A 26,772-nucleotide genomic window follows, 5' to 3' on the forward strand; every position below is an offset into this window, starting at 1 on the left:
AATATCTCAGTTTTCTTTCTGAATCTCTTTTTGTATGCGGAGTGGGCTGTCAATGGTTATGGCTACATCGAAGTCCTCCTAAGAAAGTAAATATAAAATCTCTGATTCATCATTTATCTGGGCTTTGTTTCAGCATGTATTCTGAATGTATACTGAAACTTAAACTGTTGTTTTGAGACCATGGCAGGATTTGAGACTCAGGTCTAGCTATGGGCGAGGTTCCACAAGGTGTGGTGAGCTAATCTAAGAGCTTGCTGCTGCCAGGAGGGACCCGACCACACAGGGAAAGGAAAGCAGGGGAGCCAGACCTCTCTCTTTCTGTGCAACTAGCTCAGCTACGTTTCTGTGTAACTAGCTCAGCATTAGCTCAGCTATGTGTGGGACTGCAGCCTAAAACTATGGGTCACCTCTAACACTGCTGTGGAGTCGTTTCCTGGTGATAAGTGAAGACAAATGGAGCCATAGTTTGAGTTGCTATTGTGTTTTCTAGTTTTCCGTCACCACAAACACTTGTCGTCAAGATTAATTCCTGAAACAGTGAGATCCTTTAGATTGTGCAATAGCCTTCTGTTCCAGCACTGTCTTTTTATATGTTAAAAAAAAAAAAAAAGAAAAAAGTAAGAAAGAGATTGGATGAGGTTCTGGAGTCAGACAAATAAAATTACTTGAAGGAGTGGGTTGAATTGTGTATAATTATGATGTGATCTAGAGTTAACAGTCTGTGCACCCAGAAACACCGGGTGCAATAAAATAAGTCTTGCCCAGAGATCAAAGAGAGAATTTTGCTCCAAAGTCATAGCTAATATCATTGGAAACTTTATCATTGCACTTGATACTTAATATGAAAATCTCTTTATTCCCTCCCCCAGCTCATCACTTAAGAATGACATCTGCCTTGCTTCCTCATACTCTTTTTCCCTGTTTCTTTTCCACTTCCCTGTCTCATGTGTTTTCTCTCTTCTCCATTTTGTATCTACTTGTCAGCCCGGTATGTAAGTCACCGTGGACAGTAAAATGATGGAAAGGGACTCAACTCTGTAGCGTTAACTGGGGGTCAGTCCCCACAGCCACTGTTCAAAGCTGCCAGAAGCCTTGGGCAGACACTACACCAGTTTATATCTGGTTTGTAAGTAGAAAATCACCATCATTGGCAGGGGATTAAAAAGGGGAAGAAGGAGCACGGGGCTGTGGGGTTAGTCAGAGTTTACCTTCTGGAAGTTCTGATTCAAAAACATATATGCAAAATAAATCCTGTAGGTCAAGTCCTGCTTGCATCCCCGTATTCAATAATGTAATACAGGAAACATTTGGCTGATAGGCTTGCCTGTTTCCCCCCCTGCCCCAATGCAGTGTTTGTATGTTTTTCTCCTAGATCAGAATAGGAGGAATCAAAATACCATCTCCTATTTAACTGTGGTGTTAATGAGGTCAAGTAATTGATGCATTTGGTATGCTGGGCTCCGGCGCTGACAGGCTATCATATGAATGGCACACGAGTGTTTGCGATTCATCTGAATGGAATGCAAAGGCACGGGGGTGCCTGTGTAGGATTCATGTTATGTGCAGCTGGATCTGTGGAAGGCTAACGCCTGTGCGGGTTCGCAGTGCTCGTGCCAACCGCAGCAGTGTGCCTGCAAGGGCCACGCGAAAGCGATGGAGATTGTAAAAGCCATTACACATAGCTTAGCTTGTCTGATTCTTTTCAGCTTCTCCTGGGGAAGGTTCAGAAAGATCACACTGAAGGTGTTCCCTGTCCTGAACTGGCTTTTTTCATATCGGTTCAGAGAATGGATCCTGAGGGATCTACATGCAGGCCTAAGTGTTGGGATGTTTCAGATTCCTCAAGGTAGGCAGAGAGAAAAAAAACGCTCTAGCTTCCTTCTGTATATCATGCTTTTCATGCTCTGTCTCCTGCTTGTGTTTCTGTTCTTTCTAATGTTGTCAGGTTATGTGGGAACTTTAACCTTGGAAGTTCCTTAAATCATTAACCTATTTATTTGGTATTTGCAGGAGGAGAACTTTGCTATAATCAGATGTTACGTGGTGTAATTTCAAGGACAGGACACTACTTTTATTCATAAAGTTTCCCTCAGACTAACTGAAAATACAGACTAATAGCAGCATTTTCCTATACTGCAAACAAAATAACAGGGTCTTTAAAATCCACCTTGCAAAATCAGGTCTGTTAGATGCCCACGTCCATAGCCACCCCACTAGTAGGTGGCCTAAACAAAGAGTTATTCTGGGTCTTTGTCTAATTTCTGAGTTAGCAAGGGCTCGTGTTGTAAAACAACATTGGCTTTTGTCACTAACTGGCCTGGCTTTATCAGGTCCTGAATTCCCTAAAAAACAGACTGTGGGAGTGGAATGGCCGTCTTGCTCCCTGATTTGGCATGTTTAGACCCAAACTGGGAAGTGGCAGGTAGCGTAAGCAAGACCTGCGCTCGTGCTACCCATGTGTGGTGATTCTGTGAATAAAAATGATGGGATATTTGTAAAGGTTGGCAGGTTTTCATCAGCAAAATTTTGCTTAAAAATAGTAACCAAAGGTAGAGAGCCTTCCCAATTTGCATGACTTCAGAAACAGATTTTTGCTTTCCAGGACTTTTAGGAGTTTGGCTGACCAGGTTACCTCTGCCAAATATCAATGGCTTCCTTTCTGCGTTCTGCTGCTCAGCGATGTACATTATATTTGGGACTTCACATCATATCTCAATTGGTGAGGTTTATTTTGTGCTGTGAAATTTTTCTACAGGACCTAGAGATTATGTTCAATGCTGCTTCAAAAAACTGGTGAGATGTCCTAATCTGTTTCATCTAATATGCAGATGTTATTTAGGTGAGAATCCAGATCCCCAGATTCTCAGTTCATTGTTGTTCCACTTCTGCAGCTGACCTGTGGTGAGAATTTCCCCAAGTCAGTCATGTTTCAGCTGCTGGGCCCTTTGTACCCCCGAGGACATGAGTTATCACAGACACCAGTGCGAAGGTGGCAGCTGGGGTGTCATGGAGGCATCTCCTGCATAAAGGACCGGTGCAAGCTGCTTCACATTTACCCCCAGGATGTTACTGTGAATCATGATTTGGCTCCTGGTCTTCTCCACGGTCTTCTACATACACTCTCGTGCCATGACTGAACTGTTGATGGGTTTACATTCTTAATTTGTTCAGAAGCTAGATTATTAAAATGCTGTTTACATGTGAGAAGGCCCTTCACATTATCGTAATGAGGGCTTGTGTGGAGCTCTGGCCTCTTAGGTAAATTGGCAGTTCTTTCTCTGACTAACTTACATTTTTCAGCCTTTCTGGCGACTCATTGCAATGCATCCGTTTTTTGTGCTTTACATTAAAATCTTTTTGCTGTGCATCTGACCACCTGAAACCTTCACCCATAAAATGGTAGGAATCTGAAATTTTCAGACAGGACTTTGGAAACTTTATGTACTTAGTCAGAAACGGTAAAAATTGTTTATATATGTGGATTATATATATGAGTGAAAAGAGACTGTCTCATAATGCACAGACTGATGGTGGAGGGAAGAGATGGATGTGTGGTTTTAAGATAAGTCTTCATTGCAACATCTCGTGCTGTTCCATTTTCTGTTTTCTGTTCTGTTGGTTCCAGGCTCATTCAGCATCCTAAATGTGGTGGTGACAGACATTCTGAAGACTCTTAATTTCAGCCAAACGTTGTCCTTTAATGGTTCACTGGACAACCTCTCAGACCCTAACTTTACGAATGATCACGCGGAGGCCTTGACGCTTACCGCATCGATAACATTTTTGACTGGCATCATTCAGGTAGAAGATAAATCTGTTTCATAGCCTTAATGGCATATCGTTATGTGCATTCTTCGTACAAATGTAAGGATTGGAACTGCTTGCATATTCTTACCAATAATACTAAGCTCAGCACATTTGAATACATATGTTGTGCTAAGTGGGACATGAAGGTCTGTCTCTTCCTCTCGTGCTGTCTGAAAAAGATATGATAGGTTAAGATTCGTGGGTCCATGATTAAGATGTGTGAAGTAAATTATTCTCTTTTATGTTGATCAGTTCTGCAATATGTTGACCCTTAGGTAGTCCTGCATAACTGCACACACTTGATGTAAAGCGCTCCTTTTTTAATTTGGCAGTGTCCTACTTAATTGTGCATAATGAAAACAGCGTGTTCAAATAACTAGCCATCATGTATGGCAGTAAAGAGTCACGCTCCTCAAATATGGAAACAAGGGCGGGGTTAGACATTGATAATTATATCGCGTCTTGCTTCTCGTTTGTTCCATACAGTTGCTGCTAGGTTGCTTTTGTCTGGGGTTTGTAACAACATAAGTGCCGAAGACTCTCGTTGATGCTTACGTCACTGCAGCAGCATTGCATGTCACTGTATCACAGTTTCCCTTTATCTGTGACATCATGCTTGACTTCCACAAGGGCCCCCTGGGCATTTTCTATGTGAGTAAATTCATGATTAGTTGAAGAAATGCATGCTTCTTAGAGGGGAAAGAAAAGAATAGCTTCAGAAATCGAAGGCAATTTCAGTCTAAGTCAGTTGCTAAGGGATATTTGTGCAAGTCTCAGCTGTGGTTTACTTTGCCTTCCTGTTGTCTTGAACAGTGTATGGAGCTTCTTGTGTGACACACACAAAGAAAAGTCTGTGTGCGTATTTTTAATTACTTATGTAGCGCTATAATATATTTTCAGTGTGTCTATAATTGTAGTAGAGCAAAGGTTGGAGGAAACGGTACCTTTTTCTTCAATAGATCATAGTGGGAAAGCTGTTGGGCACACAGTATCTTTATCATATCTGACAAAGAAGCAGCAGACTCCAAGCTAAAGACAAGTTAAAGCTAATTCATCCAAACTTACTTTAGTAATGTCAGACAACTTGAGAAAAATGTAGTGTAAAAGAGAGAAGAATGACACTACTAGATCTGAGCTATTTGTGGCAGTGTTTTCTCTGCAGATACCAATAGAAGAGATAAGTTTTAAAATACTGTTTATCTCTTAGTGTCTCTCTTCTTCTAACTGAAGATACCACCGTAGCAGAAAGGATGAATTCAAGTGTCAGGGCTATGTCAGTCTGCTAGAATATAGAAATAGTGGTAGTACCTGTCTCTGATCCTCTCTGTGATGATTCTTTTTTAGAATCTATTTCATTGCTTCGTGGCTCTCCCAAAGGCTAACGCCACCAGCATATTGTTGTTTTTGCTTAGCATGGCTGCACTACGACTCAGTACGTCTATCACGATAACTTACAAACATAGTCCTGTTGCATTTCCTATGGAACTCCTCTTGGTAAGTGATCTCCAGAATGCCATTGTGATAACTGAACTGACAGAGCGTATGAGATACTTTATTTCAAAAAACATTTCACATATTAATTCAAGATGCTGTTATATTTACACACTGAATCTGTGCTTAAATCCTTTAAGTACTCCTGCAAGATTAACTGTCTTCAGAGATTGTGTACAGTTTCAGGAGCAAATGCTATAAAATCCCTAGTATTGCTTCTTGTTTTCTCTCCCAGATTATCACAGTCACCATTATTTCTAATTGCATTCGTCTTCACACTGAATCTAGTGGTGCCGTGGTCAGTATGATTCCTCAGAGGTTAGTAATCTATGCTGTTTATGAGAGTGGGCTTTTGAGGCACGAAAGAGGTGTTTCATCCTGTTCTTGAAATCTGACGTGGGCTGACTTTTATTGGGAAGTACAGCTAGAGGAATAACTCTTCAAGTGTTTTAATTGTATCATCATTTCCAAGCATGTACAGAATTCAAACTGGAGTTTTATTTATTTCATTCAGGTTTTATTAGCACAAAGAGGAAGGAATTTGCATTTTTTTGTGAGGTGCAAGTCGTACAGATTGAGAATATTTCCTGTGGGGTGCTGGATGCCTCTGAGGATGATCCTGGGTTTGGAGTTACTCCGGACAGCGGTCAGACCAGGTCCAAACTTCTCTGTTCTCTGATCCTGTAGGTTTCTGCCTCCTGCACCGCCAGACTTATCAAACCTGAGCAACATCGTAGCGCATGCCTTCTCCCTTGCTATTATAAGCTATTTCCTTCTTGTTTTTGTTGGGGAGAGGTATGCTTCACTTCACAACTACAATATTGCCAGGAATCAGGTGAGAACAAAACTGCACGTACTTCCTAGGCTAAGCAGCAAGCTGAACTCGATTTGCAAAGCCTCTTAACTACCTGACAGTGGTAGAAATGCAAGGACAGAGTGAATATGGCAGATGATGGTTTTATAGCAATTTGTTACCCTTCCCTATGGGAAGTGGACATTATAAGCCAATAATGTGAAGCCAAGAGGCCTTTGTATATTCCCAGTGATGAGGATGAACCTCACACATGCACAGTGCTGCAGCTGATCCCTGAGGACCGTTGCTGTTGTGAATCCATGAGACTATAAAAGCCTGATAAATTAAGAGCTGAAATTGTAAATGGCCAGAGCAGCTGTAGTTCTCCTCTATATGTGGCTGCTATCCCCGTGTATGGATTCTCTGCCCAGAGTGATTGCTCTCAGAGGCTTTCAAGCTAAAACTGCGTTAGTTTCCAGTGTGCTAGAGTTAGTAAGCATTACGTGTTTTGCACTACTCCATGTTTAGCTTCTTTAACTCTATCACAGCCAAAACCAGGACAGATGGCTTTGGATCTTTACTAGAATGAAACTAAGCCAGTAAGGAAGCTGCCCTGGCTTCTGGAAGCCTCTGGGGATAAATATAAAAGGGATGTCTTTTCCACTCAGCTTTTGTCCTGGTGTGCTATGCTGCATGCTGAGATTTGCCACATGTTAGCTTGAAAGTCAGTGCTTCATAGCCTTGTGGTTCTAAGTGGATTTCTTTGAAAGAAGGAACTGAATTTTTGGTTCCATGAGATCCTCAGCTGTGAAAACTATATGACTTTTAAGAGAGCTCGTTTAACTATGGGAGACCTTGCTTTCCAGAGGTTTCCTGAGCTTAGCAACACAAATAAGCAACTAGTAAGTGTGAGCAAATGGAAAGCAATTCCTGATAAGCTACTTCTATGAAGGCAAGTCATTTATTTGGGGTTTGTCTCTGCTTCCTTCTGTTTCTGTTTTACAGGAGCTAATAGCTGTGGGGCTATGCAATATTTGCAGCTCATTTTTCAAAAGCTTTGTTGTCAGCTGCACTATTTCTGGAACTATCATTCAAGAGAAGACAGGTGGAAGAACACAGGTGAGCTGGGCTGGATTTGTAAAGTTTCCAAACTCTCATCTAAAATCACAGTCTAACAGTAACATTTAATCTAAACAATTTGTGAGATACAAAGTTACATACCCATGCCACATGCATTCAGATACCCTCTCTGTGTATGCTAAATATGTACTATGCTTACATGATTACAGCACAGGATGTCCCATGAAGGAAGCCAGGGATCCTGTGGGGAGAATAGGATATATTCATGCAGTTTAAAACTGTATTTTAGTGAATATACCCAAAAAGCCTAATGGAAAATTGTTCATGCACCCTTAATTCTAGCACTTCTTCCTAACTCGAGTACTTGACTTTTATGGGGGAAAAAGGGTGTAATATGTCATAATAACATGTAATAATGTTTTTATCACACCTCTTAACTGAATGTCTGTACATGCTTCACTGCATCATAGAAGTAATTCTGTTTAATAAAACATTTTTTTTTAAGAAAGGGTTTATTCCAAAGTCTGACTTGCAAGCGAAGTATCTTGTTACTCAGGTGAAATTATCAAATGAAAATCCTGCATTGTTCTGTTCTGCCTAAGAATAGTCCATTTAGGTCAAATTTATATCTACAGAAAACTCTTCCAGCTTGAGTATTGTAGAATTTGTACCATGCATTGCAGCATACCTGTGGCCTTTGTTAATTATCCCCTGGTTATTTTTCCCAGTCGGTGGTGTTACGTGGGCCATACCTGCTTGTTTAGAGAGGACAAGCAAGGATATGCTTCTGTCAGGTCTCCCTAATAAAGTATTTCTGTTCAGTTAGCAGCAGCGGTTGGAGCATCTATGATGCTGGTGATTGCGCTGAACCTAGGACACTTTTTCCAGGTGGTACCTAACGTAAGTGAACCTGAAGTAGTTATGGCAGCAGTCTACTTGCTTTCTAAGCATGAAATGAAGATTTTCTAAGCATAATATGAAGATTTTCTAAGCAGTTAGGGATTATATCATGCTCTAGAGTTATTTGTTTTCAGGGATGGATCAAATCAAAATAATGACTTTAAACTGCTCAATTTCAGCCGGACAATATATTAGGTAATAAATATTGCATCTCTCTCCCATCTCTCACTGATCAGTGCAAGCTAAGATTCTTTGGCTAAAACTGGACTGAAATTTCACTGCCAGCCTCCATAATAGAAACATTGTATTTCACTTTTGGTCTTACATCTTCCGAGCCTTTGCACTGCTGTGTAACAAATTCATGAGTCCCTCTCCTGCATTGGTATAAGTAGTTCCAAGATGGGGGCTTCAAAATCTTTAGTCTAAAGAGGTAAATAAAATCTTCAAAATGGAAGCTTGGGTTTAGTGTCTCTGATTCTAGCTTGGTCTTTGAGGTTTGTTTTAAAACCATACAGACTCCTAAACTGCCTTCTGTGGATTTTGCATTGCCAGTGTGTCTGTAATATTGTAGATTATTCGGAGTACTCAGTTTTCCAATTTTCCCTTAATTTTTTGTCTAGACTTTCTTTTTTTTTTTTTCTGTGAGTTTTCTTAGGGAACCACTGACAGAGCATTACTTCCTGATATTTTCCTGGCCTCTTTGTAAGTTGGGAGAATTAATCCCTTTCCCAAAACTAGCTGGAAAAAAAGCAGAATTTAACCATCTAATTCGCTTCAGCCTCCTTTTCTTTGCTAAGAAAGGCAGTTTCAACAAATGGTGTCAAACAGCTTCCTAAATCTGGCAATGAGCTACCCATGCTAATTGAAACCATTCTTTGAAAGAGCAGCAGCTCTTCATTCTGTAGATGGTGTTGGCCTTTCTGCTAGTGCTGCAGGAGGCGTAGGGATTCACTGCAGAACACTGTAATGGAAACTACACAGAGCGTTTCTAGAGGAAGTCCAGTCGTAGTGGCAGAAGTGATTGTGAAATCCAGCAAGCAGTTATATGCTAGTTTCATGTTGGTTTGCGGATCAGAGGAGAACTGTTATACGTATCTATGAAAATTACGGAAATAAAGCTATTCTAAGATTTTAATTTCAAGCAGTTTGTCTGTCATGGATATCTGTTCCTTAGCATGTTTGTGGTTGCAGACAAAAAATTACAAAATAATAGGTGCTATTTTTCTGTTTTGCACAGGGCATATTGGCTGCTATTGTGGTATTTAACGTGCTCCCTTTTCTTGGAAAATTTCTGGACATCCCCATCCTGTGGAGACAGGACAATTATCATTTCGTAAGTGACAAAAAAAGGCCACCTAGTAATTGGAATGTTTTATTAAAGGGAGAAATGGATGTTTTGGGAGGGCAAGGCAAAGCAGTGGCCATTCCCTTAGAGAAGGGGTCCTTTGAAGTATCCGCTGAAAAAAGTGCCTTGAAATCTCTACAAATCAATTTGCAATTAATTCTATAGAGGGAGAACTGATGATTGTTGTAGCTTCTCCAATCCCCTAAGAAGGAGATTGTCTAGTTGCCAGCCAGGCCACGTTCTCATGTCAACTCTTGTGCAGGATTTCTCATGAAGAGAAAGACCCCCAATATGATGTGGGTTTTGCTAGTAATTGAAGCTCTGTTAAAAAATCTGGCGATTTGAACTGTAATTTGTGATCCTTGTTTGCAGCTACTTCAAGGACTGGGTTTGTCTGCATGTGCCAACAAAGCTTTTCACCTATTACCATTCTGAGCCTTTTTTTTTTCCTTTTGGTCTGCAATTTGCAAATGCTGGGGCTGAGTTGGAGGTCGTTTTACATCTTTTTACTGCTCTTGTTCTCTCTGTCTCTTATTCAAAGGTTATTTGGCTTGTAACTTTTGCTGCAGTGCTTTGTCTTGGTCTTGATATTGGTTTAGTGATCGCCATGGGATTTACATTCTTTGTAATCACCATTAGGTCACACAGGTACTTGTAACTTTTAAAACAAGATACTAGTTTTTCTTAGAGTTGATGTTTTAGAGATAGTTATACTTGTGACAATGAAAAAGCTGTTTCATGTTTGTGAACACTTCAGTTGGGTCATTCTGGAGTCTCTCTAATGCCATCCCAAACCAGTAATCTCTTTGAGTTCATGGACTCTGGACTGGCTCCTTCTGCAGGTGTACCACGCTGTCAAAGACTGCTTGTTGTGTTGTAGGCATCAGCCAGGAGAGGTGATCAGTATACACGCTTCTATAGGCTGAAATGAGATGTTGTGCCTTTATTTCAAATATATTCCTCAGTCTTCACTGCCGTTTACCAAGTTGCTTTATCTTCTCCGTAAACTCAGTTTGTGACAGGAGAGGGAGGTTACGTCAGGCACACATTACTCAGTTTATTAGCTGCTAATCCAAACAGGAAAATCATTCATAAATCCAAGCCACACCTCATGAGATCTACCATGATAGGGAGATGCTTGTCTGAGTAGACTGAAGCATCTGGAAAAACATGGAAAGAGGTAGGAAATAACTCGGTTGCTTGTGATCTGACCCAGAGTGGCTCTGAAAGAATACCTTCAGGAAGAATTTCAGTTGCTGTCTGGAACTCACTGTATTGCCTCTGCTCCGAGTTATTCTCTTAGGTTTGCCTCAGGATTTAATGAGCACTGTGAAAGGGCCAGCTGAGTATCCTGTTGTCCATACTACCTTCAGGATATATAACTGCTTATCAGTTTCCTACCAGTGAGAGCATTGTGTCAACAACACTCAAAAAAAGCATGGGAAGTTATCTGCAAACAGATTGCTTTGAATAGAGTGTCTTGACAACAATTTTCCATACATCAGAGCCCGCTGCCTTCCAGTTCTCCAGCAACATGTTTATCCCACCCATGCCCTGAACTGACCAGAACCTGCCCCAAAACCACGCAGCACCATTCCTGAGGGCACCAGTGTAGCTGAAGGCTGTGCTTGTCTTGCTGCTCCCCAACTCAAAGAACCCTAATTATGAGTGAATAACTTTTTGTGCTCATACCCTCTAAGTTACTGTTGGTGTATCCAGTGGAAATGAGAGAAATGGAGATCAAGCTTTTGGGAACAGATGGTTTTTCTCTGTTCTCTGTGAAAAATTAATAAACATCTTGTTTCAGAATGAAGATGGTGGCGCTGGGACAGATTCCAAACATGAATATTTATAGAAGTTTATCCATCTACAGAGCCATAAGAGGAAACAAAAAACAAATGTTCCATCTCTCTCTGTAATCTAGCTTCTTCCCTTAAATGCCTGGGGGTGACCATTCAGACTGGGTTTATTTGATTTAAAACTTTGAAAACTGAAGAATTCTTAAGTATCTGTAGTGTGAAGTGATTCAGATATGTAGCTCAGGCTGCTTGGGCCTCTGGAGCTCCTTGTGTCCATCTGCGCTGTCTCCATGGTGGAAGCTGCACTGCTGTCATTTCCAGAGCTGTTTGGTGGTTTTTGCTGACGTGCTTTTCTCAGTCTGGTTTTGTCCACTCTGCGTATGTTTTCACAATTATGACTGTGCATGTGCTAGGCTGACTCACAGGCTCTCCTGGTGATGGATAATAGGTAGGGCACGGGCCTTTTTAACATGTTATTTTCAAGGCCTGCACTGTACAGAATTAGGCAATACAGTAGTAGAGAGCTTTGCCTGTGTCACATGGGTACATTCCCAGTGCTACGCTGATGCATTTGCAAAAAATGGTATAGTTTAAGGACAAGGTTAGTAAGACAAAGGTATAGTGTATGTTTTCTGTAATGAGCATTAAAAATAATTTGGCTTATTTTATACCAGACCAGCCAACTGTCATCTGTGATACGTCTGCTGGAGGTATGGTTTTAATTGCAAGAGCAGCAGATTAGTTTATGATAGTTAGGTCCGTGCTGCCAATGCTACTACCAGTATGCAGTGTAGTCAACAGTGCAGCCAGGCAAACTCTGTCCTCAGGGCAGGACCTTGCAGACTACAACACGGAGAGTCAGGAGGGGAAACAGAGCTCCTGCTAGAAACAACCCTCACTGATCCAACTTTTGGTTTACAGGCAAGGGAGATTGAAGGTATCAAAATCTTCCAGTGCTGTTCTTCCATCTCCTTTGCAAACATGAATCACTTCAAAACCTATTTGTTACACAAGGTAAATGCCACGTTTTCAGTCAGCAAAAGTTTCTAAGAGCCTGCATTAGGGTGATAAAAGCTCTAATAAAACTGCCTTTCTTTTTCAGATGGACATGAAAGCAGTGCCTCTAGATGAAAGTGAAATGAGGGCTTTAATTTCACTTAGTCTGTCTGACACTGCAGTGGAAAGAAACGATCTTAAATGCTCTTGTGTCTGTGATCCACCTCTACCACCACCTAGGGTCAGCTTTAAAAGTTTATGTATCTGATCTGTTTGTTTGAGGTGCCTGTTTTTATGTGACTGAGGACAACGTTCTTAACTTGCCTGCACTGAAAAAGCTATCAATGTGTGTATAAAGCATACATATATTTGCTGTTTGAAAATAAGCAAACATTACCACTGTATGTCTTTACAGATACTTTATGTGATAGTGCAATAGGAGCTCAGCTTACTGGGTGAATTAACTAGCAGCTGAAGTATTCAGTATATCCTCAGCTGAAAGAACAAATTTTGTCAGGTGCTTCCGTAGGGATTTTCTTATTTTTCCCCATAGAATTCAGAGAATTCCCTTGCTTGTGAGAATTTGTTCCACTGCCAGTTCTTCCAAGTGCAAGTACAAAATACCTCAAAGGCAGCTACGATTATCATGGTTAGAGGATTTCTCACCTTTACTGTAATTGGGCACTGTGCATCTGCTAGAGTCACTCATAACCCTCTTCATCTGAATTTTCTGAATTGCCTTAGACAATATGTAAAAGGAACCTCAGGGAATGGACTGTCTTCAGAAGATATTTTTCAAGAAGTTACATGTGATTTGTAAAAGGCCTTGTATCAGAAATGGGTTGAAGGACAGGGGTTTGGAAACCATATGTGGCACCAAGGTGCTTAGGAAGGGATGTGATAGATAGTTTAACATCAAGTACAGAAGTATAAAAATACAGAGTGACTTTTCCTTTCTTGTGTTACAAAAATTAAAAAAACACATTTGGATCTATTAAGAGAGAAAAATTGATGAAATTGGTCCGTTCTGTGACAAGCTGCCATACAAGAAAGCAGATGAATCAAAGGTCTGCAGAACTCGACACGTAAGGGGCAGCTTACTGTTGCTCTGAAGGGCAGTGGCCATGGGCAATCTTTTTTTTTTCTTCTTTTTTTTTTCTGAAAGGTAGAAGTAACAAGTCAGAATCCGGTATCACAGGCCATTTCAAGGTGTGAAAGAGAGGTACCCCTGTACTATTTGGCGGCTGAAGGCAGTCTGCTAACCACACATCTGAGGCTTGGTTAAGTCACCTGCTGCGCTGCATACTCTGGTGGTTTTGTCCTATATTTAGTGTTATTTCATGTTTGTTTGTGGTTTTTTTTACCATGAGGGAAGAAATATCATATGATTTACAGTACTTTCTTACTTGCAGCAACGAATTTTCCACCTCCTGGGCCCAATTCTTCCAGCCACTGGCGTACTCTCTGTTTTCCGTCTTAGATACCATATACAGAGAAACTGGTGAAGCGACATCACGCAGGCAGCGATTCCTCATCATCTTCAGTTAATCTGGTACATTGGTCCAAGTATGGAGACAAACTCAGCTCTCGGGTGCTGTTGGTAGGAGCAGCCCATGCGCAGTGTGCATCCCCAGGCTTTAACACGGGACTTACGACCGAAAAGAACAAGGATGAAGGGACAGGAGCCTGCCTTTCACCAGGCTCTGCAACAGAGAATTCCTCAGTGCAGTTAGATCAGGAAGGACAGCCCAGGCACTTGCCACATGCCATTCACACCATTATTTTAGACTTCAGTATGGTGCAGTTTGTGGATTTCACAAGTTCAGAGTTACTGCGACAGGTAAGCGACAACTGCACACAGATGTGAAACCTGCAGTTTACTCAATGGCTTCTCTTTCTTGGGAGCTTAAAACGCCTTGCTGCCTAAAAATCCGCACCTCTTCCAGGTGACCTTTAAGGGTGCAAGATTTAGCTATCGAGTTTCAGAAATTAATAAATTCCCATAAAAATATTAAAAAAAAAACAAACAAAAGCCCCACTACCCACACAAAAGACATGCAAAAACCTGTCATGCATTGTCACCAGCTCTAGAGTCGTGTAAACTAAAAACACATTTATAAAAATGTTGGATTTCTTTCTTCCATTTTGGCAGTTAGTTTCTTCTTCTAGCTGGACATGTAAAAAAATGCTTTTCTTTAGAAGTGCCAAATATAAAACTAGCAGCTGTCTTCTCCTAGAGTGATTTTGTTGTTATTGCTGACTGCCTAATTAGCCTTTTCTCTGAAGTATGCCTTGAACTTTTAAGTCTTCAGGTGGGGATCCTAGCCAATGGAGATATATATTTAGCAAAAGTACATTTCATGTAGCTGTGCTTCTCAGAAAGACACAGTTCCAGATGGATTCTTAGTCAGCTCCCTCAGACTCTGCAGCTCAACTTCAAAAGATTTTTGTTTAATAACAGGTTGGACTAACACCTATTGTGAATAACTGTGGACTGAGCTGATGTCCCTAAAATCCTCGAAGACTTACTTGCCACCCTTTGAATGACCCTTCCATTGGGAAAGGGGGGTAAAGTCAAAGTCATTTCAGACTCCTTCCAGCCCCGTATTCTGAAATTCTGTGATTCTCTGAAATAAAGAGTTTCATTGCCTTTTCTTAAAAAAAAAAAAAAAAAAACTCCTTTGAGATCTTTGGCTTACAAAGGGTCAGGCATTGAGGAAATGGTGCCAATCTATCCCCTCTAAAATCTGATTCCTTTACCACTAAGTTGATACAACTAAAGATGTTGGACAGGAAAATTGAGACAACTAGAATTACAGGTCACTCTTGAAAAGATAGGTTCCTATTCTCATTGGCACGTGGGCATGGCATCTGCGTATGGAGAGATGCTTCAACTTAGTCTGTTCCTGTGGAAATGTTGTGTTGAAGGGCAGAACTAGCACTATGTGCTGCCTAGTGAGGTGTGGGAGGGCCAGCGTGGGGTCTGGCTGTGACCTGCCCTGCCTCTGGAGTCAGCATTCAGCAAGGTCTTGGACAGCTTGGCTGTTCAGTGCTGAACTAACAAACAGGATTTGAGATACCGGAATAAAGTTTTGCTTCAGGGATAAAACACTACAAGGGAGGTTTTATTTCCCTGTTTATCTTTTACTTTCTAGTGCACTTGTAGAATGCAAAATTGCTCTAATGTCTGTATGGGATTAATTCTTTCCACAGATCATCCATATGTTTCACAATGTTGGCATTGCAGTCCTTATAGCTGGGTGTCACTGTGAGTATAGTCTGTGTTTACTAACATTGACTTATCTCCAAGTATAAGTTCTAAACTGAATTGAGATGTTTTAGCTGTACTGCTTGGTGTGATTTTGCTGCTTTATTTATTTTCGCCCATTTTTCGTAGCCTCTGTGATAGAAGACTTTGAGAAGAATGGTTTCTTTGACAGCCATGTCACCAAAGAAAGGTTCTTTCTAACTGTTCATGCTGCTGTGCTGGCTGCTTTGGACAAGCATGGAAAGCCAGATGAGCTAGAACCTACTGCGAAACAGTTTGCTGAAGAACCACTAGCTGAACAGCAGAAGGCAGACTATTTCGCTTAACATTTAAGCCTTCATGTTGTTAAATTGTCCAGTCAGTGACTTAAACCTTGTCATGTGGCTGAGGAAGTAGGGCAGAGCAGATGCTCTTTTGAATTCTCCAGTTTTTCACAGGTACTTGCCTTTTTGCAATGGATCGATAATCCAGATTGTTTCTTTGAGTCCTGTGTTCCTGTTTGGGGAAAAGTATTTTTGTGTGCTGGCTGGAAAGGCATCCAGCTGAGTTTTGCAGCAGGGAATGACTTTGTTGTATTTTAAATTGTTTCCATTTCTCTGACAGAGCAAGGACGCTGCCAGGGCAGAGCAAAAGCTCCAAGCTTTTTCTTTGTAGAGGTTACTGCACCAGCTCCCTTGGCGCTGACGGGGGAAGTGAAAGGACAGTGCTAGCTTGATTTCCTGAAGAACTGAAATTCATGCACATGCTCTTTCTGTCAGTACTCTGCAATAATTTTTAAGCTCACTGGCTGTCTCAGCCAAGTTTGAATAGGGCAGACGGTTGCAAGTTCCAGGAAAAGCCCTTGTTCTGAGTAGAAGATTCCAGTAATTGCCCCACCTAGGGAAAGAACCCAGCCTTGCCTAATCATCCTATGCATGCCGCCAGGCTGGGGTCCTGTAGCTGAGGGAGGCAAGAATGAAGGCAGAAACCTAATCAAATCTGCAGGAAAACAGGGTTCTTGAGTTCTGCTGCTCATGGAACAACTTGTTTAACTCTCTTATCTTGGCATTGTCCAGAATAGTCTAATGCAAGGATGTTGACTCTACCCCATAGAAAAAACTTCAAAGAATGAAGGTGACAGCATACATTCACTGATCTCCCTTTAATGGATGTTGGAGGGGAGGGTTGGGAGCCGCTGCCAGGCAGGAGGTGACAATGGTTCCCCAGGAGGCTGGGCCAGGTGTGCAGATGGGACTCTCGGCGATGTCCCCGCTAGCTCATTTCCTCGGGGATCTGGACTGCCCCGTGCTCCCACAGCAGCATGGCCCACTCGCTGCTCACATGACTTTGCCTTGGCATGGGAACTGCGCTTGACCGGCTCAACAGAGTGGCCACCCTTGGCTAACAGTAATGTTTGTGTACGTTTCAGGAAAGAAGGTTGTTCTTGATGAAGAATGAAGATTTTTTCGCTGCAAAGAACTCTGACAACAAACTTTTGCTTGAAGAGCCGATATCAGATATCGCATGCTCAGCCCAGAATGAAGCAGAGCCAAGCTCTCTCCGGCAGTACGATACTCCGCCCCTTCAATCGGATTTCCAGGACCCAAGCTGGGGGAAGAGATGGAAATACACCAGCAAGCCCTGAATTACAAGTGTTGGGGAACTGGGAGTACAGTAGAGAGGAGAAAGGTACAGTTAAACAACAGTTCTGTCAATTCTTACCAGCCTTTGAACGTCTTTTTATTTTTTCTGTTCCAAAGTTTTTAAAATAGACAGCCTAACTAATGCCTCCAGTAATTCTGAACAAAAAGCAACATTTATTTTACTGCTTTTTCAAGCATTTTCAAATAGATGTGCTACCCAGCAATGCCGAAAGCAGTGACATTTCAATGGATAATTCCTAGTTTTGTAGCTAATTCTAGCAAATTCTTTGCGTTTGTTTTCTGAAATTCTGTAGAAATTTACATGTCCTAGCTCAGCACTTCTTATACATTTTATTGTTTTCTAGTAAGTGAAATTAATCTGTCATATTTTAACAGCTTATATGCAGCCAGTTTCATTATTTTCAGATGTATTTAGAATGATAGGATGCTTCAAAGAAAACATTTTATTAGTACTCTTCAACACTTTGCTGAAGTTGATATCATCTGCACTAACATAACAGTGTCCATCCATTATTTCTGCCTCAGTCCCTTTCTAATCCACCAGAACTAAATTCCAGTAAAAAATAAAATATTTTTTTAATGTTTTTGTAGTCCTTACTGAAACAGTGAAGAATGGAGGGGTGTATTGACTTTGTTCTGAAGAGGCAGAGAAATTGTAGCCTTGGATACAGTTAACACTTGGCAAAAAATCAACTTAGTTATATTTTCTGTAGATCAGCCATAGAATTTGACACAGTAATATCAGGACAGAGGTGTGAGCTAGGATTCCACTGAAAGCAGAAGCATTTAACTGTACCAGCAATACACATCAAAAGGCTTCATGCCCTCGTCTGGAGGATTATCCCATGGCACGAACTGCGTAATGTGAAGAGCTGCAGGTGAATTAATTTTAGATGGGTGGCGAGCACTGTGTCTATACACCATTCAGACCCTATTTTAGGGCAAAACTTGGCTTTAAATGGTGGATCCTTTGTGTACAAGTCCTATACTCTGGGCTAAATCGTTAACATGTGAACAGCTCTAACTTTTGCTGCTGGGCAATGCGTGGTTTCTGGATGTGCAGTAGCAGCAGGGAGGCTCCTCTGAATTCTGCTGCTCCTGGCTGCTACTTTTTAACAATGATACAACAGCTAATAGGAGTATTAATATTAAACTGTCTGTAATGTGTTCCAGTGAGTTCTTCTAACCTGTTTTTCATTTTTTTCATTTAAAATCTTATTGATTCCAAGCAGTTTCTGGAGGGAAGTCACAGTATTGCACCTGTAAACTGCAAGAGTAAAGGATTTTAGTGAACGTTACTGTGTAAGAGTTGCTTACTGTGGAGGAAACTGAGTCCTGGAACCCTCATACCTTTTGGATTGAAAGACAGGAAAAACTGAAAGCTGAAATGGTGTTGAGTAATTCTCAAACCACATATGCTTCCCTGCATTGTTTTGGGCAGTGGCTTCACGCCAAGCTCCTCTCAGCTCTGTTCAAAACAGAGTAATACAAAACCCAGGAAAAGCATAGCCCTGATTTCCCGATTCTGTTGGCTCTCCTACGGCAGCCTGGATTTAAGATGGGATGGCATGCCTAGCTGTTGGCACCATCGAAAGTCTCCATTGCAAACTTGAGGGTTGGGGTTTTTTTTGGCTTGTTCCGCAAACTTCTGAATCTTTCATTCCTACCCCCATGACTCTGCAGAGCTGAGCACCAAGGGACAACTCAGCCGTCAGTACGTTAGCATTTGTTGCAAAACAAATATCTTGCTGAGAGGAAGTCCACACAATCCTGATCGTTTTCCCTTATAGCGCTGCGGTGCCATAACTCTGCTCCCGCATGTGTACACGAGGCTTTTGCGGTCAGCCAAGCACAAGTCCCCGGACGCGGGCTGTGAAGTGACGGAGCACGTACTTCATGGCCAGGGACTCCACCTATACCTCTAAAAAGCCACAGAAGTCAGAGTTCAAAAGCCTCTGTCTGTAATCGTGCGTTTGTGGTCAGCTTGACGTTCTTACCTGACCTAGTTGCAACGATTGCTGTTGTTTTGTGCACACAGCAGCTTTTTTATGTCCTTCCCAGCTAGCGTGATGCCACGATGTTTTCCTGGCAGGGCACGCTGCAGAAACCCCGGCAGCTCTTCCACTGCTCTGAATTCCAGGATACAGATCCCCAAACACGCACGTTATCATTGCAGATGGTGCAAAGCGTGTATAACCACCCCTGACCCTGTTGTCTTTTTATTAACGTATTACTCCAGTGCAGAAATGGCTTCAGGAGACAGAAAGCAGCTGAGGAACCTCAGGAGTCACGCAGAGCGTGGCTGAAGCAGGGACCAGAGAAACCAGTTATGTATGAGCATAGTTTGGGGGTATTTATTCTGCTTTAAAAATTAGTGCCAGGCTGGTTGTGGAAAGATGAGCGTATCTTGGTGTAGGCCTGGCTCAGCAGCCCTCTGAGGGATGCTACCCCAGACTGTGTTTTTCCATCCCAAATTAGAAGAGTCCTGGGAGAAACTGGGCAAGCATGAAGACGCTCAGTAATATCTTGCTTCTGTAGGAGACCTCTGCATGAGGCTCCTCGTTCAGACAAGGGTGGCAGCTACTGTTGGAGGGAATATGATACCCATCTGCACGCTTGCTTCGCTGGCTGGCTTTCCAAATCTGGCTGCGTGCCGTCTTTGATGTCATCACATGAAGAAACCCGGCCTAGGCCAGTGGAAGTACAGAACAGAGCGGTCAGTAGGCGCGGCAGGTGTGAGCAGGTGCCTTGCTAGATCCAACCGCATGAGTCATTTATTGCAAATACGGGACAGCAGGTCGGCTACCTCTAAATTGAGATTATAATCGCTTCTGGGGTCATTTTGTATCGTGAGTTCTTTGAGGTGGGAAGTTGCTGTGCAGTGCTGGGAGGGGGAGTCCATCGAGCTTCAGGTCTTTTCAGCAAAACGTTACCTTGAATGCCGCGGTTGTGCCCAGGTTGGAATTTGCCCCCCTCTGTTGCGTTATCATCACTAAATCGTGTGCTAGGTTCTGCCTTGGAACTCTGCAGGAGAGCGGACAGAGGTGCTGAACATCTCCTGCTTGTGGCGAGGAACACAGCAACAACGAGGAATTATGACAAGGATTTCTCCATCTTCCGGCACTGCGCACACCCCCCCCGGCCTATCCACAGAAATATTTACACCCCGATGCCGAGGGGCCCTGCTCTCGGGCACGCTTCAACACACCGTGTCCCGGCCCTCAGAAGCAGAGCAGATGCAGCAGATGGCCACGAGTCCCCATGCTGGCTTCCCAGCTGGAACTGGGGGAGAATCCCAGAGAGAAACCTGGCAGAAAAAATAGACAGTAACAGAGCCGGGGCGGTCTAGGAGCGGAACAGCATTAAGCAAAACTGCCGATGGGAACAGAACCGGCCAACGCTCCGAGGTGAGTGTGGTGAGTGACTTCACGGACCCCAATCTTGTGCTCGATCAGAATCATTTTACTGCTCAAGTGAATACCTTCTATACTAACACAATAGTTACTAGAGCCAGTCAGCTTTGGGTTCGTGGCTTTGTGAATGCCAGTTCACGGTTGCTGTTTTCCAGGATCTTTTGCAGCTGGATGTGTGAAAACAGCTTATCCCATGAGAGCAGAGGAGGGAGGCGCAGGATGATCCTTCAGGGTCACGAGACAGTGCTGTTCTGTCTCAAGTTATACGGTTTCCCACAGTGAGCGCACAGCCACCCTGCAACACGGGTGAATGGCAGAGCTCCGAAGTTTGTCACCAGCGGCGCTGAGTCTCGTTGGAGGCCTATAACTAGTGGGGTTCCTCAGGGGTCAGTAGCTGGCCCAGTCTTGTTCAACTTCTTCATCAACGACCTGGATGAAGAGTTAGAGTGTACCCTCAGCAAGTTTGCTGATGACACCAAACTGGGAGGTGTGGTGGACACACCAGCAGGCTGTGCTGCCATTCAGCGTGACCTGGACAGAGAGGAACCTGATGGAGTTCAACAAGGGCAAGGGCAGGGTCCTGCACCTGGGAAGGAACAACCCCAGGCACCAGTACAGGCTGGGGCTGACCTGCTGGAGAGCAGCTCTGGGGAGAGGGACTGGGAGTGCTGGGGGACGACAGGGTGACCATGAGCCAGCAGCGTGCCCTGGCTGCCAAGAAGGCCAATGGGATCCTGGGGTGCATCAAGAGGAGTGTGGCCAGCAGGTTGAAGGAGGTTCTCCTCCCCCTCTGCTCTGCCCTGGGGAGGCCCCATCTGCAGTGCTGTGTCCAGTTCTGGGCTCCCCAGTTCAAGAAAGATGAGGAGCTACTGGAGAGAGTCCAGCGAGGGCTATAAGGATGGTGAGGGCACTGGAGCATCTTTCCTACGAGGAGAGGCTGAGGGAGCTGGGCTTGTTCAGCCTGGAGAAGAGAAGGCTGAGAGGGGACCTTAGAAATGCCTCTAAATATCTGCAGGGTGGGTGTCAGGAGGACGGGGCCAGACTCTTTTCAGTGGTGCCCAGCAACAGGACAAGGGGCAATGGGCACAAACTGAAGCAGAGGGGGTTCCAGCTGCAGATGAGGAAGAACTTCTTCCCTCTGAGGGTGACGGAGCCCTGGCCCAGGCTGCCCAGGGAGGCTGTGGAGTCTCCTTCTCTGGAGATATTCCAGCCCCGCCTGGCCGCGGTGCTGTGCAGCCTGCTGTGGGTGACCCTGCTTGGGCAGGGGGTTGGGCTGGGTGACCCACAGAGGGCCCTGCCAACCCCTGCCACGCCGGGATTCTGGGATCATCCCGTGACTGTGTCTGCCCGGGCTCTGCCCGCCCAGCGCCGGCCTGACCGCGCTTCCTGGCTAACTCCGAACCGACGCTCAGACTCCGCCTGCAGCGGCCGTTCCACCCCGCTAACTGCGCGCTCCCGACCCGCGCCCGCCATCCCGTGGCTGCAGGCCCGAGGCCGCAGCGGGGTTCCCGAACGCCCGTCACAAGAGCGCGGCGCTGACGTCACAGCCGCGGAGGGAGGGGCTTCCGTCACCCGCGCGGCGCCCGACCCTCCCCCGGCTCAGTCCCGCTGCCCGCCATGCCGCTGCCGGAAGCGGCCCCGCCGCCCGGAGAGCACCGCCCCGCGGCGGGCGGGCGGGGGCGCAGCTGGCAGCGCGGAGGCGCGGTTTCCCCTCACTACTCCAGCTCCAGCGGCTCCACCAGCGAGGGCGAGGCCGCGGGCGCGGGGTGGTGCGCGAAGGTGCCGAAGCCGCGCATGCTCCGCCCGGCGCGGCCCGGCCTGGCGCGCATGCGCGCGGGGCACCCGGGGCTACCGGCGCTGACGGCCATGGAGCGAAAGGGTGAGCGGCGCGCGGTATCCGTTCCCCTCCCCCCCCCCCCCCCCTTCCCCGCCATCGGGGCGGCCCCATGCCCCCCCCCCCTCCCCGCCGCCCCTCACGGCCCTCTCCCCTTCTCTCCCTCAGTGCTGGCGCTGCAGGCCCGAAAGAAGCGGACCAAAGCCAAGAAGGACAAGGCCCAGAGGAAGTAAGTGCGGCCCCCGGCTTCCCTCAGGCGGCGGCTCCCGCCGGCACCGCCGCCTCTTTGTTACCCCCGGCGCTCCCCGCGGCGCAGGGGCTGCCCAGCCCGGCCGGGCCAGCCCTTCGGGCTGTAAGGCGGGTTTTTTAACGCGGGTTTAATTGAAGGCGCGGTTCGCGGCGGGTTTTGCCGCCCTGCTCTCCGCCGGGGCCGAGTTTCCCCAGGACTCGGCGGTTCCTCGCCGTCCCCCGCCGCGGTTTCTTGGCGGGCTGGTGCGTGAGGAGGCCTCTCCGTTCCCTGCGTCCTCGCAGGCTCCTTCCCTCGGCCCCGGGCCGTGCCCGGTGGGGTTTCCATCGTCCCCTCTCCTCTCTGGAGCCTCCCGAGCTGGCTATAGGAACCAGCTTCTCCTGACTCTCTTCCCCCCTCGCTTTTCTTTCTTTCTTTTGTTTTTTTGATCTTGCCATAAGAACGCTGTGTTGCGTTGTTTACTGCTTCCTCTAACTTTGGTGCTCTCGTGTGGCTTCTCTCCTACAGCAGGAATCTCACCAGTTTCTGTATGTGGGGAACTTTTGGATGCAGATATAAAAATTAAAATATCTGGAGTAAATACTAAACAATGGCTCCCACCAGACTGCACTGAGCACTGCATTCAGTCCTAGTCATGGATTCCTTTCTAGTGAAAGGTGATGTAAATCCTAGAGCCGGCTCTGTGTGCTGAATAAAATGCTGATGATTTGTGGAAAACCTCTGGTGCCTCAGGAGGTTTTATACTCGCTGGTGCCTAGGAACCAAAGGTTTAGTAAGTAAGCTTTGTGGGTGGGAGTTGGAGGGGTTTTTTTGTAGCCCTGGAGTAGAGCTTTCTTAGTCACTTCCTTGGACAAATCATAAGGTTTCTGAATTTTTTTCTGGTTAACTGTCTTCAGCAAAGATTCAGTTGTTTTGAGGCAGGGCTTCTGAGGGGTGAAGAGCATTAACTAAACTCTTTGGGAGATGTGCGTTATGTCTCCGTGCTATTTTGTAGATGGTCCTAGTATCTCTTGAAGATAGCATTAGGACAGTATCCTTTCTATAGTATCATCTGTGTCCTAATTTCTGAATCAGTAATCCATTGTTCAGTTCTGTACCTGCTCCTTTCTTTTTTTCCATTTCCAGCTGCAGGCAAACAATACTGACTGCTAATAGAGTCCACAGCTGCAGTTGGGAAGATTGATTTCTGTGTAAATCCTGAGGCTGCTGAATGATACCTTGCAGTGCTGGCAGGTTTTGTTAAAAAATCTTTTTTAACCATGTAGCCAGAACAGGTTAACTGCACTGCTGGTTAGCTGCTGATTTTGCTGCTAGGCTTGGTTTGAGTGGAAAACCATATTATTTGTAAAATGCTGTGTTTGTCTTCTTAAATTTTACACTTTAGCTCTGTTTTCTAGTACCATACATTTATGATCCTACCTCAGAATTTAAAGAAACTTGTGCAATACTTTATGCTTTACGTCGTACAACAAAAAGAACCCAGTGTCAGCCTCTAACTTTAGGTGCAGTTCCACGACATTTATGCTATTTAAATACAAAGCTGCTCTAGTTAAATCTTCTAAAATAAGCTTAACTGGGTTGTTGCAAGACATTTTCCATCAAATCTGAACTTGAAAGCACATGGAATGTCCTTTTAACATCTGATTTTCTGTCGTAGTTGGTTAGATCACACACATGTAAGTGTTTCTATCTGAAGGGCAGTAAAAAGTATGAAACAACTGATTTTTAAAAGGTTAAGGCTGGTAAGTGTTAGGAATTATCTTATTATGGGTAAGTATAAAAATGCAAAGAATGTTCTGAAGGGATTTAAAGCGGTTCAAAATATCTTTCACTTTGGAAATGAACTACACCTGCTTTAAGTTTCACTATCAACCCAATGAAAAACAGAAAAAAAACCACTTGGAAAGGTCAAAATAATCAAAATGGACCGTGTATAGTACAAAACTGAGAAGTTATCTTTTTTGTCATCATTCAGTAGTTAAAATTGCTGCTATTTGTGTTGACAAGACCAGCCTAAACTTGTTATCTGCAGAAAACCCTTGTAAATACTAATTACGGTTCCATGTCTGAGAGAAGTGGGGTTTTTTTTTTAAAGAAAGGTCAACCAGGTTCTTCATTTTCTGCAAATTCAGGATGTTCCCATTTCTTCCCATATTAAAAGCCTTATTTGGTATCAGTGAAGGAGCGAGTACATTTATCCTGACATGCTCTTCTGCAGAAAGAGAGCAGGCAAAGTTTCTTGGTAGTGCAAAGGTGAGGTGCCTGTGTCTTGCCTCTGCAGTAAAACTACCCTGAATCTTTTGGTAATCTGGAAGAATCATTAAACCAGCGGTCTCAAATCTTTGCTTAGGAAGTTTCTACTTGCCTAGCCTGCTTGTCGGACCCTGGTCTGCCATTGTGGAGCTGGAAGATTATTGTGGTTGTGTACCTTTGCCCAGCTCCCATTTCTGTGAGAACTGAGAAGGGAGGACAGGGAGAGTGGCAGCTGAACGCTGTGGAGGCACAAAAAGCAAGCCTGGATACAGGCAGATCCAGGTTCTAATGTTGACTATCGCTGGGTTGCTTTGTGGCCTAGAATGGAGCATTGATTTCAGTTTCTTATCTCTGTCTTTTCCATCAAAAATAGCAAGGAATTAGAATTAAAATTGCTTTAATCTAAATTATTTTTAGAAAATGAGAGGCAACTTGGCCTTTTACTTTAGAATATGTCAGGAAATACGCATGTCAAAGCTTTAGTTGCTAATAAAGCATAGGGAGTTTGGTACGTGGGCTACTGAGTTGTGTGTTGCTGCCAAAAGATAGCTTTGCTGAAAGCTAACTGGGAAGTACGTGATGTATTAATTTTATCATTTTGTGAGGTGTGAATATCTCGGGCACTAACAGTCAGTTGATATCCAAAGGCACTCCAGAAAGCCTGTCTTTAAAAAAGGAACTTGTAGGCTTGCAAGCTTTTTTTCCTTACTAAAACTTTGATAACTGAGACTGTAAACTTTTGGGACAGCTGTATCTGGTGAGGTGTGTTCAGGTAGTTATTTTTGCCCAGTTGTCAAACATGCAGAAGACTTTTGTGGTTCTTTGTTTGAAGCAGTTCCTAACCTCTTTGGAGTTCGGCGTTGGTAGACACGTGTTAGCCATCGTATTTGCACTGGTTCTTAGGAAGGTGGGGGAGCTGCACCACGCTTTCCTGGGAGCACTTCTTGTGCTTGTTTTCCTCGTGTGACTTCTAGGGAACTGAAACCACAATTCCCGTGTTCTGGAGTTTCGTGAGCTGCGTTGGGTGGGGATGCCCGTGAAGGCGGCAGGAGGAAGGAGCGATGGGTGTCCCACCAGGCCAGCCTTTCACCCGCCACGAGGTGGCTGCTGCTTGCTTTGTGGGTCCCGTAGCACCGACCAGGCCACGTGTGTGCTTGTAACGCCTTGGTGTGGTAAGGTAGTGTCTGTGTAGGAAGCAGTGCAGGCTGACGCATTGCAAGCTTGATTTTTGAAGGCTCTGTGTGCTCTCTGGAGGAGAGTGTTGCTTTCGGTTAGCTCTAGGGCGGACAGAGCATCCATTCCTGGCTGAAGTAATGCTGCAGCATGCCATCTACGTGGTTTCCTTTAAAAGAGATTAACTTCCTATTCTGTAGGACTGTTGCACTATGTGAACGGAAGCCCAGTGCGTGAGGAAGATCAGGGATTTACTTCAAAATTTTGCTTCTGTTTGAAAATAGAAGCTTCTATTTGAACTGAAATACAAATATAGATGTACTTTACCAATGACTCTGGTAATTTGTAATGGAATCGGGCACGTGTGACTGTTAGACCATAATTGCCAGTAAAATACTGTGGCTTTTTTTTCTGTCTACATTGTATGTGACAAAGCCTTAGAAGCTCAAACTTTTCTCTTTGTCCTAGGAAAAAAGGACGCTCAGGTTAGTACTGAGATGAAGACTGAGGATTTAAAAACTGGGCTAAAACTCCCATGCAGATTCAAAGCAGTTAGAGAAACAAGACAAGAAAATGAATATTTCTGTTACAGCTCATTTTCTCTGAAATGAAGATAATAAGCATAGTATTAGATCCAGGCTACAAGTCTGTATGATACGTAGTTAATGGGTATTTCATTGGCAGGCCCAGGTGATAATGCTGTTTTATCCAGTCCAGTGTCTTGCTTCAG

The 26,772-nt window shown here is 44.2% G+C and overlaps 2 protein-coding genes across 4 annotated transcripts in view; both read left to right on the top strand.

Annotated features, from left to right (window-relative positions):
• The window catches only part of SLC26A8 (solute carrier family 26 member 8), a gene marked incomplete at its 5' end in the record, with an annotated part of 23,264 nt that extends 4,941 nt beyond the window's left edge, over positions 1–18,323 (top strand). Inside the window, 18 exon segments of the mRNA XM_075442906.1 lie at positions 1,707–1,846; positions 2,603–2,719; positions 3,626–3,801; positions 4,294–4,458; positions 5,152–5,301; positions 5,534–5,616; positions 5,986–6,133; positions 7,097–7,210; positions 7,994–8,071; positions 9,309–9,404; positions 9,958–10,064; positions 11,224–11,290; positions 12,137–12,229; positions 12,318–12,452; positions 13,692–14,051; positions 15,425–15,479; positions 15,609–15,787; positions 16,888–18,323. Coding sequence (XP_075299021.1) covers positions 1,707–1,846; positions 2,603–2,719; positions 3,626–3,801; positions 4,294–4,458; positions 5,152–5,301; positions 5,534–5,616; positions 5,986–6,133; positions 7,097–7,210; positions 7,994–8,071; positions 9,309–9,404; positions 9,958–10,064; positions 11,224–11,290; positions 12,137–12,229; positions 12,318–12,452; positions 13,692–14,051; positions 15,425–15,479; positions 15,609–15,787; positions 16,888–17,103 — 2,479 coding nt within the window.
• Positions 18,324–22,152: 3,829 nt separating this feature from the next.
• SRPK1 (SRSF protein kinase 1) overlaps positions 22,153–26,772 on the top strand; it is a 28,163-nt gene continuing 23,543 nt past the window's right edge. For 2 of the 3 annotated variants that reach the window (XM_075442894.1, XM_075442895.1), the window contains exons 1-2: positions 22,333–22,414; positions 22,538–22,598. In XM_075442894.1, coding sequence (XP_075299009.1) covers positions 22,363–22,414; positions 22,538–22,598 — 113 coding nt within the window. In that variant the 5' untranslated portion in view covers positions 22,333–22,362. Of the gene's footprint in view, positions 22,415–22,537; positions 22,599–26,772 lie in introns of all 3 variants that reach the window. The other variant, XM_075442893.1, reaches the window with a different exon arrangement.

The sequence above is a fragment of the Opisthocomus hoazin genome, chromosome 25, assembly GCF_030867145.1.
Source record: "Opisthocomus hoazin isolate bOpiHoa1 chromosome 25, bOpiHoa1.hap1, whole genome shotgun sequence".
In the NCBI taxonomy this organism is placed as follows: domain Eukaryota; kingdom Metazoa; phylum Chordata; class Aves; order Opisthocomiformes; family Opisthocomidae; genus Opisthocomus; species Opisthocomus hoazin.